The sequence below is a fragment of the Calypte anna genome, chromosome 4B (assembly GCF_003957555.1).
Source record: "Calypte anna isolate BGI_N300 chromosome 4B, bCalAnn1_v1.p, whole genome shotgun sequence".
NCBI lineage: Eukaryota > Metazoa > Chordata > Aves > Apodiformes > Trochilidae > Calypte > Calypte anna.
Genome location: NC_044249.1, coordinates 8,618,956 through 8,631,843, shown reverse-complemented (window position 1 = coordinate 8,631,843; position 12,888 = coordinate 8,618,956). Strand labels below are relative to the sequence as shown.

The window sequence follows — 12,888 nt, the reverse complement described above, 5'->3', positions numbered from 1 at the left end:
TTTACAAAAGTAAACCAAAAATTGGGGAGTTTTGGCTTCAGAGTGAGCTGCCAGCGTACCTGTGGTCCATCAACAATACCTTTAAAATAAAGCTTATCTGTGGTATGATCTCACAATTTTGAGACTAGAGCATAGAAAAGGTGGCTCATCCATCTTTTCAGTTCTGTTATGGATATTATTAATACATGAAGCTGCAAGAAAATGCAAGCTTTAAAAGTTATGTTTTCCTGGAGTGCAGCTTATTTTTCCTTTGTGTGTCAAATAATATGTGCTGCAGAGTTCTGTATACCTTTTTTTTCTAGTTACTCACACCTTTACACACCTCCCCATACCTCATATTCTTTTAAACAATTACCACAGGTAATTTACAATGAAGTAAGTTGCTACCCTACTTTTCATGATGACTGAAGCTTGTTGAACAAGATAGAAACCTTCCATCTCTCTCAAGATAACAATGGGTTAATTTCCCAACTGGAGAAGTTTCAGTCTGACTGTCCTTGCTTCACAGCAGGACAGTGACAGATTCCAGCAAAGAATAGAAAGAAAAAATGCAGCCAAGTAAGGAAAACACTTTGGTCAAACAAACATATTAGGTAAACCTCAATGTCAGAAGCACAAAGACTGGAACAGCAGAAGCCTGCACTGCAGGGTTAGAGCTTAGCTACTTTTACAGAATATTTTTTCTCACATAGAAACCTTCACAAGGTCTTGGGAGTTACAAAAAATTTGGTTGCTCAACAGCTTAAAAGTGAAAGGTTTCAGCCTTTTTATGAATGTCATAAGAAAAAAATAGCACTAATATTCTAAGTTACATGTTCCATATTGAAATTAAGACAAAATGAAACATTATAGATGTTATAAAATCTTATAATGAAAAGCTAGATAATTGTTCATACACAATCATCAAGCAAAATATCGGACACAGATGTTATTCTCAGTGTCTACTATAACCAAGATGTTGCTACAGTCAAGATGAATGAAGACTAAAAGATTAAATAAAAAGTATATTGAGAACAAATTTTCTGTTGTACTGCTCAAAATTTAAAAAATTTCTTCATAGATTACTGTTTTTATGATAATTTCTTACTACGCATTATACAATTCTACTGAAAAATAAAATCACCCCTTAATTTAACAGAACAACACACTTCCTAATAAAAGGACTCAGATTTTATATATGCATGTTTGAAACACCTCAATTTCAGCATAAATTCCATATTAAACAGCAAATACAACCTGAATGTATTTGCTCACCAAATAAATTACTAAATATGTATTTCCTCAGAGTAAAAATGTGAAGAAGCAATGAAAAAAAAAACCAAAACAAAACCCTTAGAATCACAAGAGTTACATTTACAGGAACACAGCCATTTACAAAATGCCTTTTTTTTTTAATGGTTGCCTTTCAAGCTTTGCCAGCACTACAGCAAACATAAAAGATCTGCCTCCTTGGCAGATTTAGAAGAATAAGCAATTACTATATTACAGAAAATAGGCTAAGAAATTTCCACCAACTGGTAATTGGCAGCAAAGCAACTCTTTATTTGCCAAACCCCACAAAACCCTTGGGTGCCAGCTTCTACATATACCAGCAATGAACAAATTATTGCCCAAAACCGGGTTAAGTTCTTCATTTTGGAGAAAAACAGACCAAAAAAAATTAGAGAAGTCTTTTTATTCTCCTAGATAACCAGGAGGCTTTTATTATCAGGGTGTTCAATGCCATATGTCTTCTATCTGAGGCACTGTATCCCATGACCACTTAAATCACAACTAGATCACAGTTGTGCAAGCAAAGGCTCCTTCCCAAAGTCTATGGCAAAGCCAAAGGCCTGTCTTCCAAATAAAAGGAAAGTCTCCACTTTTACACACTACTACTGCTAGAACAGTTTTCACAGGGAGGCAGCCATAAGGAGCAGCTATTTGCATGCTGTTAGCTGTGAGAACTCTGAATTTCCTTATCCTGCTTGAGAATACTTTCTTCTACAGCTGCAGTCCAGGTTTGGTTATTGCCTTAACCACAGCACGGCAGGAGAAAGCACTGCAGCAATCAGTAATCTTCTGGTGAAATATTACTGATGACTTGGTCACCCTCACTGCGGACTGAAGACAGCCACCAGCTACCATGGGTGACACTGACACACGAGCACTGATAAGAGATGTAATGGTAATTAATTTTATTGATCCCTGAGGCACTACTGCATCTTCCCCATCATTGCAGACCAGCAAGTTCCTACAGTGTTAGCAATGCAATAGAAGAGGCAAATCTGAACTGAGAATCCTAGTTTTTGCAGTTTTGCTTTCCTGACTCTTGCTTGAAAAGATTAAGATCATCTTATCTGAGACACTAACCCAAGACTGCATTGGCAGAAGAGACTAATTACTTTATTATAAATACCCTCAAAGCAATTTTATTATATATTAAATTAAAAATGACTAAGTCACTTTTCAGTTGTTTCTAGAAAGGTTTCTCTCTTAACTAATCTCATTAAAAATCAAATACTGAAAATCAAGAGTATCAGTGATGCCTTTGTCTCACTGTATTTAATACTAAGGAACAGATGAAGTTATCTTCAAATAGTTTTATAGGTATATTTATAGAAAGTGTGTCCACAGAACACAACCACAGAGGTACACCAAACCTCACAGGGAGACAACCTGAGTAAATACACTTGTTCCCCAATAAATTTTCTAGAAACTTTCAACACAAAAAGGTGCTTAAGTAGTTTATAGGATAAGAAGTTTGACAATAAAAATTCCCACATCTGTGTGAACACAAGTGAAAATGTTGCAATGCTGTCAAAGTTCCACATCAATGTCAAATGAAAGAACCAAGTACCAGTCATGTTCCATGCAGGGCTGAGCCAGTAACCTCGCTGATCAACAGCAAGTGTTATCCCTGACACTTCTACTTGGTGCAGCAGAACATTCTGTGAGCCACTCCTTTGGATTTTAAGTGAGAAAAAAAGACCTACTGCATCATTAACCCATCATTAAATGTGGTTTTGCAGGGGTAAAACTAAAAGTAAAAGCAAGTTGCAAAGATATGACCACCTCCCCCAAAAATATTCATTTCAGCTAGAATTCTTGGCCTTAGATCATGTCAGTTACTACTTTCAAAAACACATTTCAGTCTTTTTGATTATTAAATTGCAGTCTGTAGCAAAGTTAAATGGAAGGAGGCAGCGATATTTTTCACATACCACTCAGCACTGTGTAGCAGTATGAAAAAACTACCGTGCTTCTGAAATCACATGTATTTTAACATGTTTGCTTTCAAAAGTTTCACATAAAAAGTATTACTTTATCAATAGGGACTTTATCAATGCAATGGAGTTAGTATGCAGAAAAGATTAGTTTTTTAAAATTTATTTTATTAAGAATGCGAAGTGGTGGATTTCTTTTGCATTATATACCATTTTAATTTTTTGCAGGTATTAATATTTCCATACAAATGTTTTAAGAGGTTATTTATTAAGCTGTCCTTAGGCAGAGGCAGGTTAAAGCACACAGACTAACATAGAAATGAGGTTACAAAACAAACAAAAAAAACCCCAAACCAAAAAACCCAAAAAGCTTAAGTTAATTGATACTTATTAGATGGTGACAGAAGTTCTCCTACCTGTTTTCCATCCAGTGTACAAAGCCTCTTGACTACACCCGAATCTAACTTAATGGCTTCTGTGATGTCAGTCAAGACCTGTTCGAAGGAGTGAGCAGTCTTCTTATTCAGCAGGATTCTCACAGCTTTCCGGGGTTTTACCCCACTCCTAATAACAGTCACCAATTTGGGCTTAATGAAATCTTTACTCTCCTTCACTTCACTCTTTGTAGATGTTAAAGATGTCAAGGATCGGGTGGACCCAGTCCTGATGTTGACACACCAGTTGGGATTCACATTCTTGGTGTAATCAACTTTGCGGAATGGTTCGTTGGATGCACAAACATAACTTTCACCTGAAAAGAAGATAACATTTTCATAACTTCAAAGGGTTTGCAGCTATTTTTTATCAGTTGAAGAAGAAAAAAAAAAGAAAAAAAAAAAGAAAAAAAGAGAAACTTTTCAGGAGTTATTTTCCTCTATTTCAACTGCAGGCCATTTTAAATGAAGGACTGTAAATTATCACAGCTCTCCACCCAAACAATACACTCATGGAGCAATTTCAGAGGGTTTCAAAAGACCTCTTTTTTTACATGACATTTTGTAGGTAAAATCCTAAGAGGTGTGATGTTACATATAATATTTGCTCACAGCATTAATGCATGACCAGATTTTAAATTTCCTTGGAATTAACGTATAAACACACACTTCTAATAATCTCCACACTTTCCCAGAAAACAAGTATTTGTAAAAATGTAACCTTCATTCCTTTGGAATTTAAAGCAGCCAAACTGATGCCAAACACTGTTAACAAATAAGAGAACTTCCCTGTTAAAATCACAGATATATGTAAATTTGGGCTGTTTCACTAACTGCCTTGAATAAGATTCTTTATGTGTCTAGCCTTAACACCTAACATCTAAATTACTAAGAAGATCTCTTCTAAACTTCAGGAGTAATTTGATCAGGACAGAGCCTTTTTTCTTTTTATCTTTTTTTTTTTTTGTCCCTGGAAAGTTGATGCAACTACAAAAGTAAGTATAAGCAATACTTCAAATATTTACATTGCTGACTGCAACTGGGTCAATTTCATTGTTTGAAGGCCCACTTTCCATTGATAGTCTTGAAAGATTTTAAAGCAAACCAGCACAGGCACAGCAGTTACATTCCTGGAAGAAATACCAGGTCTTTAGCTCACAACATTAGCATTAACATGAATCAGCTCCCTGAATTTCAGACCAGGTCATGAAATCATTCATATTACACTGAGATTTGCAGGTAAAGAAGTAACCTATAGACTAATGAAGGAAAAAGATCCATTAAGCAATCCTTTTCTTTCTATATAATGCAGAAAAAAATGCAGCAATTAGAGATACAGGTGACAGCTGGGACTCTGAACCCAGCCAAACTATTCTACAGCAGAAAGCTTAACCAGGCTGCAGAGCAGTTTTGGCAGAAGTATAAAACTTTCCTATAAGTTGGCATTGCAGTTTCAACAGAGCATATGTGCCATCCATCCAGTGCTTCATGACAGTACCCAGAACAATCTAAAAGTGTCAATTCTTCCACAAAAAAAATCCTGCTGTCACCAAAAATTTCTCAAACGAAACATATGCTCACCTAAAAGGAGTAGCATCTGCTGAGATTTTGGGTCATGATATAATCAACAAATGGAGTAAGTTTGCTTCTGATTCTCTGTGTCTTACTAACATTAGAAAAACAACTAGAAGACACGAAATATTGCCTATTAACAGGGAAACATTACCTGCCTCTAAATAATCTACACCTACTGTAGAGGGATTCTGGTTTCAGAAAGCTGTCTAAATGTAATACTCACCATTCCCCCACAACAGTAAAACATAATAATGAGCACAGAGAATGGATAAAAGAGAAAACAAGCTTACATTGCTCAATCTGAGTGGTAAGCAGCCATAGACCAGCAGTTGCTAAATGCTGTTTTGCTTACTTAAAAACTCATCTACAAAGCTTTTGTTTGCTGTTTCTTCAGTGCTGTTACTCACAGGACACCTTTCAAGAGATAAATGCAGAGGGTAGGGTGTATGTGAACTCTCCAAAATTCAGTCATGCAATTTTAGGTACGTACAGGAACAGAAGGTTATTATCCTTCTGTATCACAAGCATCCATCACTTACAGCTGTGTTCAGCTTTAGGGAAGGACAGCTGCCTGACAACTTGGAGTTTTTTACAGCACAAGTTTTATGACTTGAAGCCCAGTGCTAGGCATTTAACAAACAACAAACATTCAGACTGTTGGTCCTTAAAAACAGAGACTACAAAACAAAGAAATAAAAATATAATTTTCCTTAGCATTAGGTTAAACACTAACTGTGGGCTCATTGTGTAGTGCATAATATGAGGAAGAAATTAAGTGTATATTAAAAAATCCTGAGTCGGGGTATTTGAAACAGAAGTCTCTGAACCAGGTTTTCTGTCTTGCTTTCTGCAAGGTGTCAACAAGCACTAACTACTATTTCTTGAAAATTACATAAAGCAACATATTTTGAAATAACACACTGCTTAACAGAAAATGACTCAGCTGACACATGTAAAAACATCCCTACAGAAAGAAAACCAGTAGTCTCTTTTTTTCTCAAATGTGTGTTCCTCTGTGAAGCACAGGACAGGTTTCCAGGTCACTTGCTCTATCCATCTCATGTTCCCTAGCTTCTTTGGGAGGAACATTAGTTTCAAAGGTGACAGAATCTGCTCCCTCCATACAGCTCAGTAGTTATAAGGACTACTAACATTCTCCCTTTAGGAATCACAGGAGAATACCCTTTTTGTGTTCTGTAACACAAAGGCAAGCAGATTTTAAAAAGAGGGTATTTACAGCATGCATAAAAGGACTGATCTATAAATAAAACATTCTTATGAAGGACTAGGTTATTTAGATGTCTTCTTCCTTTCTTTCACAGAACTTCCTTCCTCCTCAGTTTCTTATTCCACTACTTTCATGTCACCTCCAATAACCCTGTACAAGTCATGATCTTTCCCCAATGACATTTAAGTTCCACATGTACTTTTTTAACCTGGTGTGACAACCCGGATTTTAGCAAGTGACTACTTGCTCCTAGGTCTCTTTTGATTTTCTTTAGTCATGAGGTTCAGATGACAGCTTCCTACAAGCTTTCAGAGAACAGCTGAAGTTGGAAAAGACCTCTGAAGGTCATCTGGTCCAACCTCCTGCTGAGGCAAATTAAAAGCTTTCAGAAGACATTTAAGTCCACCTGGTAACAAACCCATTTAATGCCAGGTGCCTCCTCTACAGTACCTAAATGACTCTTTTGAGGTAAATTACATTTCTACCATCCCTGAAACTAGGTGATGCACCACGGTGGAACTATTTTGTTTTGCTTGGATAAGAAATCAAACAGCAACAACAGTCACATTCACACCTCATTGGTGCTGGACTGTGCTACTACAGTGATTTGAATGTACATTTGAAAGCATATGCTTAAACATTAAAATATTTTAATCCTTCTTTCATCCCTCTTTTTTACCCTTCTCTGCTTAACTTACTCTGTTTACCTCTTCCTAAAGCATTACAGGTTTTGGCTTCACTACAGGAAGGTAATAATCCCTTTTGGAAGAAGCAAAAATCAAACTGCCTACTTGGAGCTGCCATCTTCTTGCCCTGACAAAAAAAACAGATATTCTTGACCTGATATAACATGCAGTGACCAGAATCACAGGTGCTTGAGCAGGATTAAAATGTAACATGCAGTAACAAGGATCTAAACCAAGAAATACCTGGGTTAATATCTTGCTTCCAATACACTCTTTTAGTGCAACATCGTTAGTGTTGCAGAACCCATTTCTTTCAAGCAGATCCTGTCCTGTGCTAATTACGTCCTAGCCATCCACAAGGACTGCTCACAACCTTCTCACTTCCTGGCCAAAGCACCTTACAGGTGTCTGTTCATTCTCTGCTCAGCTGTGCAGACAAAACTATGGACATTTTATAAAGGACTGTATAAAGTAGTGTGGTTGAAAGAACAAAGAAGAAAGCAATGCTTCCTACCCTGGGAAGCAGAGAATTCCCCATCACTTGCCAAATAAACCTAACTTTCCTTGCCAGGAAAAGAATATACATGAAGTTTCCTCTTCAGAACCCACAATGTCTCCAAATTTGCAGCAGAGCTGAACAGTCAGGATTCTCCATACCCTTCACTACCAAGACAATGCAAGCACAGGGTAGCAAGACAAAGCATGATTGACACCAATGTAAAACACAAACCTCAGCACTGAAGAACCACACACAGTTCCTACTATCACCATTGTGTGATTCTTCAGGAAGCTTACATTTTTTAAGGAAACTGAAAGATTTAGAAAAACACTTGGGTAACTTTGGTAGAGAATGAAAATATTACTCCATTTTTGCTTCTGAAGGGAAAATATAAAACTACACATGGAATCTCTGATTCAAAAGTAAAAAGCAGTGTACTGTTTCATAGTGAAACTGAAATAGCACTATAACAAAGTTGGAATATTCTCAGTCCCCAGTCCCCTCTGGATCAGACAGATTAAATGATAATGATATTGAATGATAATGAAATTCTTCACTTCTCCTATTCTAAGAACACAGTGAAAACTGTCAGACTCATGAGACAATGTTTCCTGGTTTACAGGAGCTGGGAATATAACTGGTATTTGATTAAGGCTGGTCCACCAGAGCATGCTTTTCTGACTGTCATATCCTGTTAAGAAAAGCAATATACTTAAAATGGAGTGAGTCAGTTTTTGCCTAATAAACCTTATCTGACTCAACCTGTAACAACAATATTTTAAATCTACAGTGTGTCTGTACCTTATTTTCCTCTTAAAACAATAAGCAGCAAAACAGATTGCCAAACACAGCCAACCCCCAAAAAGCATTCATCAGTGACTCAATTCAGCTAGTCTGGACTATTGTGATCCAGAATTTGATACTGCCAGCTTTTATATCCCTGACAGATATTTACCTGATAAACAACAAATAGGCCTTTAAGAGCTTGCCTGTAACTGGGGCACATCAATGTCCAAAAGCTACACACACAAGCACAAATTGAGGGAGGTTTAATGCAGAACTTGCTGGCTTGGCAAGGACTCATCTGCTACTCACTTCAGAGTTGCTACTACTGGACCTAAACTGCTGCAATTCCATGTACCAGTTCAAGGACTGGGATGCTAGTCAAACAGACCAGTCCATTTGGCACCAAGTTCAGCCTGCAGCTGGCATGCACAACAGCACTTTTTATTCTCCTTCTTGAAAATCAAAAAGCAATACAACAAAACACCATTCAAAACTACTCCTGGTGCTACTATTAAAGCTTTAGGAAATCACTATGTTCAAGTTCTAGAGCAGAAATTCTAACTTGTTGTTCTGGAACTACAAGAAGGAAAATGAGAACAGATCATCTTGCAACATCTCAAAACATCAGGCAAAGATAATTTCAAAGAATGATGTATTCACTACTTGTTTGCTTTCTTCCCACCTGTTTCCTTTCTCTACATGGTGATCAGACTTATACTGGTAAAGTTTTTGGTATGCTAACTGGAGAGCATACTAATCCAATTATAATGTTACAGAATTTTCTTCCCATTTCTGAGCATTGTATTGGTCATGGATAGATGACCAAGTGATGGGGACTCTTCCCCCCCCCTCCCTTTTATTTTACTGAGAAAGCATGGAAGTGAAATTTCAGTTGTGACATTTCTTTTACATTATTCTTCCAGTGAAGAGCAGTAACAAAGGTTACTTTTTCAATTTTCTGAAGGGACAGAAAATAAGCTTTTACTTTCAGTTATTAACTTAGAGATGTGTAAGAATTCACTGCATTTGTAAGGCTGCACAAGTCTTTTTGTCTTTGTGCTGCTGTCACAAAATCTTCAGATCATTCCTTCTGCAATACTTCAAAAGTCATTCCAATTGTCATTAGTGTTTTATCCAACTTTTGCTTCATCTTTCCCCACCATCCACACTCCAGCCTATCTTTGTTTTTTAATTATCCTTATATTAACCACCAAATCACAGAAAAAAATTTTTGTTGATTTCACATTTTTTCACAGAGCTGGCATTTCACCTTGCAATCATTTCACATTTCCTCTGCTTTGCCTGTGGAAGAGACTTATGGTAAACCATAGGTTGGGGAGAGCCCTCAGGCACTATGATGCTATTATAAAGTGCACTTTAATGCATATCTGTTTTGAGTGATAAACTCATCACTCCTCTGAGGCAGCAAATGTTGTAGCCTCTTCCTTCTCCTTGCATGTTCTGGAGCGACTGATCCCTGATTGCCACCACCTTTACTGATGGAGATGTGTATATATATATATATATACATATACATATAAATATACATATATGTATATAAATAGTTATCATCTCATTTCTCCAGGTGTGATTAAGCATTGCCTTGAAAAGCAAAGTTTCTAAATCAAAGCTTAAATGATACACAGCTGAAAACCTGAAAAGGAGGCATTAGCAGACCTGCAAACCATACTTCATTGAAGCAAATCAGCTACACCTGGCACAGAGTCACCAGGTGGAAGGCTGCAGTGGTTGTCTTATTAGACACCTGAGGAGAAGCTCCATGTGCAAAATGACTCTGGATACCACAGTGTGCCCAACATAACTAATATATTCAAAAGGCTGAATCATGCAATGCAAAGTTTAACCTGTATTTTTAGACATCATAAGAGAACACCAAAAAAGTCTGATCCTTGTTCTGGTAATTATCATTCCCTACAAACAAGGGCCGTGTGTTTCATTAAAAGAAAAAAAAAAAAAAAAAGTACTGCTGGTTCCACTTTGAGAAGTAGTCAAGTGCTGCTCTTCTCAGGCTTCCAAGGTCCACATAAAAGTCCCATTTTCAAAAACTACTTAAGGACAACGCTGAAAAGCATTTGATTCCCTAAAATGCTTTTTGGAAGTCAAACAAGGTTGGTAATTCACAGAATCACAGAATCCTAGGGGTTGGAAGGGACCTCGAAAGATCATCTAGTCCAACCCCCCCTGCCAGAGCAGGGCCACCTAGAGTACCTCACACAGGAACGTGTCCAGACGAGTTTTGAATGTCTCCAGTGAAGGAGACTCCACAACCTCCCTGGGCAGCCTGTTCCAGGGCTCTGTCACCCTTACAGTAAAAAAATTTTTTCGAATATTCAACTTGAACCTCCTATGCTCCAATTTACATCCATTACCCCTTGTCCTATCACTGGTCACTACTGAGAAGAGCCTAACTCCATCTCCCTGACACTCACCCCTTACATATTTGAAAACATTGATGAGGTCACCCCTCAGTCTCCTTTTCTCCAAACTAAAGAGACCCAGCTCCCTCAGCCTTTCCTCATAAGGGAGATGTTCCACTCCCTTAATCATCTTAGTAGCTCTGCGCTGGACTCTTTCAAGCACTTCCCTGTCCTTCTTGAACTGAGGGGCCCAGAACTGCTCACATTTGAAAACAGGACTTCACACCCGTGTAGGAAGTGGCAGGGTATGAACATCCCTTTTCACAGCAGAGGCTTTCTCTCAGCTAGCTTAAGCCAGAAGTGAGGCACCGGTGACAGAGTAGTAACTGTTAGAGAACCGAATTACAACACCTACAGCAAGTGGTAAAGGCTGAATGGTAGCCAGGAACTTCACTACGGCTCTTGCAGATAAAAACGAGTACCTGCTGCTTCACTAGCATTAAAGTCAACCCCTGCTCATGTAGACAGCGCTCATCTTGGTGATGGATGCAGCTGACGGTCCATGCTAGGAAAACGAAGCCGATCGCACCTCAGAGCATCGGGCAGCTCCGGTCCATTTGCCCCAGGGGCACCATGGCTGCCGAGTTTCATCAAGGCAACCTCTGCCAGCTTTAATCAGAGCAGCCCGAGGAAAGCCTGCTGCCAAACACCAGGCCCCTCATGCCACTTCGGACCAGACCTGGACCTGCCAGGGCAGAACCGCCCTCGGCCTGCACCCTGCTTGCCCCCGGCCGGAGCCCACTCACCTTCCAGCAGCTCATCCAGGCTGGTGAGCTTCTTGCTGCCGTCAATGGTGTAGATAGTGCGGACACCCTGAGGCAGGTTCACGTTGTCCGACAGCGACCGAGTGAGCTCTACGAGGAGAGCGTCGAAGGATCGGAAGCGGTCGGGGGAGATAGCATACACCAACCCCTTGAAGTACTTGTCCCCGTTGCGGTAGAATCGGGCTTTCCGGGCCTTCTTCTCCGAGCTGAGCGCCTGCAGTGTCCGCGTCCGGTAGAGGCTGCAGTGCGCGCTGTGCGCCGGGCTGGGGATCAGCCCATTGCCCCGCGGTCCTGCACTCCCGGAGCCGGTACCGCCGCGGCGCGGCCCGGCCCGCTGCTGCCTCTTGTCCCTCTCCTCGAAGTGCTCCAGCTCGATGCTCCGATTGCTCGCCATGAGGATGCCTGTCTGCTCGCCCGCCCTCTGGGCTCCGCTGGGACTCAGGCCAGCTACTCACTGCTAAACCTGACCCCGCGCCCGGAAAGGCTCCGGCTCCCTAATTCAGCATCGCGCCGGCCTCCCACGCCGGGAGGGCTGCGGGTGACCGCGGAGCGCGACCTGCCCCGCAGCTGCCGCTCGCTCCGCCGTTACCCGCTGCTCCGGCCGCACAAAAGCATCCCTCATGCCTCAGCTCGGCGGCGACAGGCAACGCCGGGCAGGGAGAGAGAAGGGAAGGGCGGGAGGCTCGGGGGAGCCCCACGGCCGCGCCCCCGCGCCGTGCCCATGCAGCCTCGCACAATGCGGAGGAGGCCGTGCCGTGCCTCAGCCTCTTCTCCGAGGATTCCGCCAGAGAGAGAGGGGGTGGGGACGGAGCGGCTTTGCCGCCAGCTCCCCGCTGGCTTCGGCTCCGATCCCAGCGCGGGGGCACCGGGACCCCTGCGCCGCCAGCAGTCGGGGTGGGGAGCGACGCAACCCTCCGAGTCCTCGGCGGGCAAGGGCGCTGCTGCTGCCGCTCGCCTCAGAAAAAAAACAACCGCAATGGAACCGGCGGGAGGAGGGAGCCGCAGCCCGGACGCCCGCCCGCCCGCCCGCCCGCGGTGCCGGCTGGAGAGCGGGAAGCGGGTGGGGCTGCTGCTGGGCCCAAAGCCGGGCGGGCGGAGCGGCCGCTGCGAGGGCGGGCGCAGGGCGGAGCTGAGGAGACGCGGGAGCGGCTGCAGTCGGGGCTGAGGGCGGGGCTGGGCCGGAGCGTGCGGCAGATGCGACGATGGTGGCGAGGACGGGTCCTTGGTGGGGCTCAGGGGGTGAGAAGGGAAAGGCGTTCTTCTAGAAAAGGA

General features: G+C 41.5%; 1 protein-coding gene across 1 annotated transcript in view; it reads right to left on the bottom strand.

Moving 5' to 3' along the window:
- DCLK2 (doublecortin like kinase 2) overlaps positions 1-12,026 on the bottom strand; it is a 70,821-nt gene extending 58,795 nt beyond the window's left edge. The window contains 2 exon segments of the mRNA XM_030450661.1: positions 3,623-3,957; positions 11,599-12,026. Coding sequence (XP_030306521.1) covers positions 3,623-3,957; positions 11,599-12,010 — 747 coding nt within the window. The 5' untranslated portion in view covers positions 12,011-12,026.
- Between the last annotated feature and the right edge of the window lie 862 nt (positions 12,027-12,888).